The sequence below is a fragment of the Crocodylus porosus genome, unplaced genomic scaffold (genome assembly GCF_001723895.1).
Source record: "Crocodylus porosus isolate Cpor-Errol unplaced genomic scaffold, CroPor_comp1, whole genome shotgun sequence".
NCBI lineage: Eukaryota > Metazoa > Chordata > Crocodylia > Crocodylidae > Crocodylus > Crocodylus porosus.
In genome coordinates, this window is record NW_017728906.1 from 167,957,679 (window position 1) to 167,963,678 (window position 6,000).

Genomic DNA, 6,000 nt, shown 5'->3' on the forward strand with positions numbered 1-6,000 from the left:
AGAAAAGTAATACTTATATTAAACTAATTTGGTCAAATTTAGTTTTATGACCATATCATATCAAGTTCTTAATGAAAAACTAACATTTTACTAGAAGCACTTAATGGAAATGTAACTTGATAGTAAAAGGTCAGTTGGAATGTATTCTTTAGTCATGTGATTGCAACAAATACTGCAGCAATTTGACTATTTTAAAAATATTTACAATTTGAGATTACAGTTCAGATTTGTTTAGGATCCAAGGTTATTAATATAGGCCAATATTTCAAATTATACAGGGAAGAGAGATAAGGTATCTGTAGGTTGAGAAAAAGAGGTACAGGTTAGGAAACATTAGGGGGAGTTTGGTAGGTTTGATAACCTCAAAACAAAAATATTTAACAATCAGAAAGAGAAAATAATTTACATGTGATAAATATGAATAATAAATTGTACAGCTATGCACAATGTCACATGTTGCATGAATATAAAAAAGCGTTCGCTGTAGTATACGTCCCAATTTCTTGTCCAACCCAGTTTTTAAAAGAGTTCTGAATGACATAGGAAGGCATCTGGGCCATCACAACAAACTTCTAAATTGTGAAGAAGCAGACAATTTCCACATCAGAAGTACAGAAATCACCCGTTAATCTTCTAACATGACTGCCATCCATAAAAGATGGGGAGCAAGGTCCCTCAAAAAAATGCATTTTGAAGAGTATGCAATTAAAAATGTCTTTTTAAATGCATCTCGATTTAAAATTTCTGAATTTTTGAAGTGTTTGTTTTGTTTCAAGGAGAACTTTTGCTTCTCCTCTCCCCCAGACTGTATCAGGATTTTGCCATTAAAATTATTCTTCATGATCTGTCATAATCCCATATATTGCACTCACATAAAAGAAATCAGGATTTTACAGCTTGATATACAAAAAATAGGGGAAAAGTGCCTCCTTAAGTATTACCAACCCCTCCATCCCAAAATCAAAGGCTTCAAATATCTAAACAGAGTTTAAGTGTCATAAATTTGCTAGCAATAAGCTTCTGTAATTTATACATCTAAAGAATATTCTGAACAAATTATAAAAACTCTTTGGGGGAGGGAAATGGCCTTCCCCTGTGTTTTTATAAAACCCAAAAACATTATGGGAAGTGCTTCCTATAAGACTTCTTTTAAGCCACTATGTAGTTTAGTTATTTTTCTTGTTTTAGGCATATAAGGCACGCTTTAGTCATGTGATTGCAATGAATATTGCAGGAATTTGAGTATTCTAAAAGAGTTTACAATTTGAGATTACAGTTCAGATTTGTTTAGGATGCAATACAGCTGGCTCCTGAGAGCAGCTCTTACTAAATCGCCACAGTGTCTCGTGTATTCAGTGTTCCGTGTTTCCAAATGGCAGCAGGGGCACTTTAAGTAAAGCTTGTTCAACATACTTTAGGTAAAGCACCCCGACACCATTTTGAAGCATGGGGACATTGAATACATGATATGCCGAGGCTACAGAAGCATGCTAGTTAGCACATTTCCTCTGATGTACTGTAATTAACCGTGTCGGAGCAGGTATCCCACAGGTCTACAGGTCCCATAAACCATGAGTTCTCTTGTCATATTTACAATCCAGTTGATAACAAATGTTCACAGATTTGTGGAGACGCATATTTCATAAAGCTCAGTTTTGTACTGGAAAGCCAAGAGAAAAGCTTAATTATAATTTCACAAACAAGTTCCTAAAATAAGTGCAAAATGGGTATTTTTTCTAATAGTTTGCCTTATTAAACTCATGTCATGAGAAGATATAAAGAATTTCTAGATTTAGAATTTGGGCAAGCACTGGTGAAATTTCTCATACAAAGTTAACGACAAACAACAGAATGTAAATTTCAAATCTGAACTGAATGAGACATAGGTCTTAAGGCTAAAAATCATAACTAAATTACAGCTGAATTCAAATACCTATTAACAAAAAGTCAGATGATGTACTATGGTTTAAAAAAAATCTGACCTCCAACATGTTTATGTTATGTCCCTCTTCCTTTCACCTTAAGGTCTACAAGCCATATCAAACTTAGATCTAACTTTTGTGGCTCATCTTCCTCAGCCTCTCGACCAGGCATCAAGGAGTTTGGAAACAAAAAACATTTTTTGCTATACTGAAGATGTAGCTTGGAAACAGATTATCCTCTTAGTAAAGTTTAAGATTTTTTTTTAAAATTCAGATGTGCTGTATAGTAATTAAATGAAATATTAAAAAAGTTAAAGTGTACCTCCAAGGCTTGAAGAACCTAAGCCACTTGATTGCAAGCCAGTGCCAATACCTGAGCCGAATGGTGTTCCAAAACTAACTCCCAGAGATGGCTGTGGCCCTGGTATGAAAAAAATGAAAACAAACTTGCCTTACTCTTTCATGATAAAGAGAACCTTTATGTAATTATTTGATAAAAGAACATCATTGCTTTTTAACAAATTCCATTAGAGCCCCCAAACTTTACCTCATGAAAATTCTTCCCCAAGCTGCCTCTATGTCCACCTGGTAAATCTAAGAAAATGCTGAACACAACATACAATGCATCTACTGAAAACTACAGTATCATAGTGTGTGTACATCTATTTTTTTCATTCATTCATTCCAATCAATTTCATCACAGAAAAATTTATACTATTAATTACAATTTTGCAAGGACTACTTTTAGAGGTGAAAGTATTGTGCTACTTATTTTAAATGAAAGCAGAGAAGGAAAGGGAGAAACTTAAAACCATGAAGTCATTGTTAGTGTCAAGTCCAATTAAAAAACAAGAACTGACACTAACATGACTAAACCATCATGTTACCAAGACAGAATATATTTAATAACTAGAAACCTTCAAAGCTACTTGGTTTGAGTATTTTTTCCAAATTTAAATGAACACTAAGTAGATAAAAAACAAGACAATGGCTTTATTTTATTAAATTTATTGTTCATTTTAAAGCAAGTCAATTACACAGTAACATGACAATTCAAACTTTTCCACACAAAGTAATAACTGCGTTCTTAAGCTCTGCTACATTACACCATTCCAGAACGTAAGCTATTCAAAACCACCTGTTTAAATAAACATTTACAAAGGCACAGTTTTGTGTACCTTCACCAATTAGATACATTCAAAATTTCAAATTCAGAAGTCTGTCCCATCATCTAAAAAACACTGACAGCGGTTTCCCTGCATGCTAATACTAAAATGCAGGACTGTCAAAAATCCATTTAGAGTCTACCAAGATAAAATATATAGCCTTAGTTTGTATTTCTTGGGGAGGAGGTGGGGGGGAGGGGGCAGAATCAGCTTACTAGCCCCTCGTTTTAGCTAACACATTACAAAAAAATCTAAAACTCGTTAATTCTGATAAATAATTTAAGAAAATGATGTGACAGTTTTCACAGTACAATCTTCATATTCCTGTCTTTTTCAAGCACAGCGATCAGTGCATTAGTTTGAACCTTGAAGGGTTTTTCAACATAAAATACAGTGCCTACCTCTTAATCCAAGTCAATAATCCTGTAATTTAAAATGGAAACACCATAATACAGAATGTGACATATGCTAGTGCTCATTTCTTTCCAACACTGTTTTAAGAATAAAATAGCTTTAAAATACATTTCATTTCATTATCTTCTTTGGGCTCTATTCTCATTCAGAATTTTTGCCTTATTGGATTAACAAATTTTTATAACCCACAATCATCACCTCCAATGATTGCAAAAAAAAAAAAAAAGTTGACAGTATTTTCAGTATAATTATCTGGCTTTTGAACCTGAGAAAGTTAAATGAAGAATCAATGTTTGAATCAAGTGAAAGGCACTGTATATTAAATGGTAACACTTTTGCAAGGAATATACCTAAGCCCTTAAGAGATACAAGCAGAATGAGGTCCGTGTACTCAAAGTAGTGTTTAAGCTAAGATTGTGAGGGCAACTAAAGTTGTGAATTTTCAGCCTGTGAATAGTAGCTTTTTGGGAAATCCAAGTCCTGTTATTCTTCCAAATAACAAGCATGCACTGTATTTCACACCAGCTAAGGCCCTTAAAGTATTTTAAAAATAATATATTGGATTAATTCCCAACTAATTTTCCTACATCCAGTTTAAATTAAATACTGAAATATCTAGCTAGCAGCTCCTTTAAAAAATGTTATCAGTATAAAGGAAATTTAAAAAATCCCAAAAGAAAAAAACAGTCAGTCAGACATTTAACAAACTAAAAAGTCAGAAAAATGTGTCCAGTTCCTTCTCTCTAAAAGGGAGTGCATTTCTTTTCTATCCTGATGGGAGGCACTGTTGGTGGAAGACCTTAGAATAGAATGAAGACACCACAGTCCTCCAAGCCAAGCTTATTTTCAAATGCAACATGCTTTTTAGATTAGTAAAACAGTATTATTCTAAAACACCTATATTTAAGTTATATAAAACAGGATCTCATACCTAAATCTGACAAGTTTTTCACTGAACAGGCATATGACATACTTGTTGATTTTGTACCATAAAATTCTGTAGGCATTGCCATTATTTATAAATCCTATTCTTAGGTAAATGTACATAATTTTCAGTAGCAAAAAAAACTAGAGATAAAGATCCTTCATGCCAAAAGTACTAGCAAACTTACGACCTTTGGCTATAAGTTATGAGGCAAGTCCTTTAAATAATTCTTTAATAATATTTTAAAACCTGCTATTTATTGCCCTGTAGAGCATTTTAGTTTAATAAATAAAGACTCACTACTAAGAGCCCAGTTAGACATGATTCCCTACCAAAGTGACATCTGAAATTTTTTTTATGTAGCGACATTTTACAAATTTTACCATATAACTGTTTCAGACATAACATGATCAAATTTAGTCACAGATTAGATTTCATTCTAACAGAGTAACACACTGATAATTTTTAACCTATGTCAAATTCAGCTTACACAATAAAACGTTTTAATTACTGTAACAATTTTATTAAAATTATCTAATTTAACTTCACTTTCCTGTTAAGTCAAAGCATGATTTAAATTAAGAGTGCCAAAATCTTAATCATACTGTGACTAACTCTTCTCCCTGGCTAAATCAGGTTGTTCTGGGGAGGGGCTGGGGTGGAGAAAAGTGTTCCTTTGGTTAAGCCAACTTTGTCTTACCAACAGAAGAGGAAATTAACTCCACCCGATTGCATCTAAGGCTGTAACTACACTAGGATTTATTTTCCCTTAAATTCTCACCATTACGTTTACCACTGGAAACACATGTAAGAGGTTGCCTTCCATTTTTACTACTGCATTATTAAAGACTACTCAGGACAAGCACAAATGATGCAGTAGTTAAACCCCTGGCTGCTGCTCTTGTGTAGCCACTCTTACTACCAACCACAAAACTGCAGCAAGTGTAATGGTGGGAAATTAAGTAAAAAAGGTTTAGTGCAGGCAAGGCTTAAGCATGGTTTTATTAATACTAAAACCTTGACTTCTGAATATGAATTAAAAATAAATTATGGTCTCTGCTATACTTCAGAGAAAGAACAGTATCTTACTAAGTCTAAACTAACTGTAAGGAAATAGCCTTTACCATGTAAACATCATATAATATTTTCAAACAGACATAATACCAAAACCCCTAATATTAAAGTACTGTATATTACATTTTAAATCACATTTTAGAGCCCAGATTAATTTTCTTGTTTTATTCTAATCTTTGTGAAGAGACCAAGAGAATAAAGCCCACTGCAAACAGTCAATCAGACATTACACATACACACGTCACTACACTCATCACACACCCTTCTTACATTTTTCCTGTTGTGATCCCCCCATTCCCTTATATCCTCCCTCTTCAGAATGCAGAGCTTAGAATCACTTAAATTAGGCACAGAGTAGTTTACTGAACTTAATCAGACTACTCATGATACACAGGAGGTAAGCATGAGCAAAAGTTTTTGTAAGACTGGGACAGTATTGCAGTATAGGGCCAAGACAAAAGTTTTTCTTCCTCTACCAGTTGTCTAGTACTTAAAAAGT

At 33.5% G+C, this 6,000-nt stretch overlaps 1 protein-coding gene across 1 annotated transcript in view; it reads right to left on the minus strand.

Moving 5' to 3' along the window:
• The window catches only part of NUP58 (nucleoporin 58), a 58,156-nt gene that overhangs the window by 15,968 nt on the left and 36,188 nt on the right, over positions 1-6,000 (minus strand). The window contains exon 14 of the mRNA XM_019530164.1: positions 2,245-2,343. Coding sequence (XP_019385709.1) covers positions 2,245-2,343 — 99 coding nt within the window. The remainder of the gene's footprint in view (positions 1-2,244; positions 2,344-6,000) is intronic.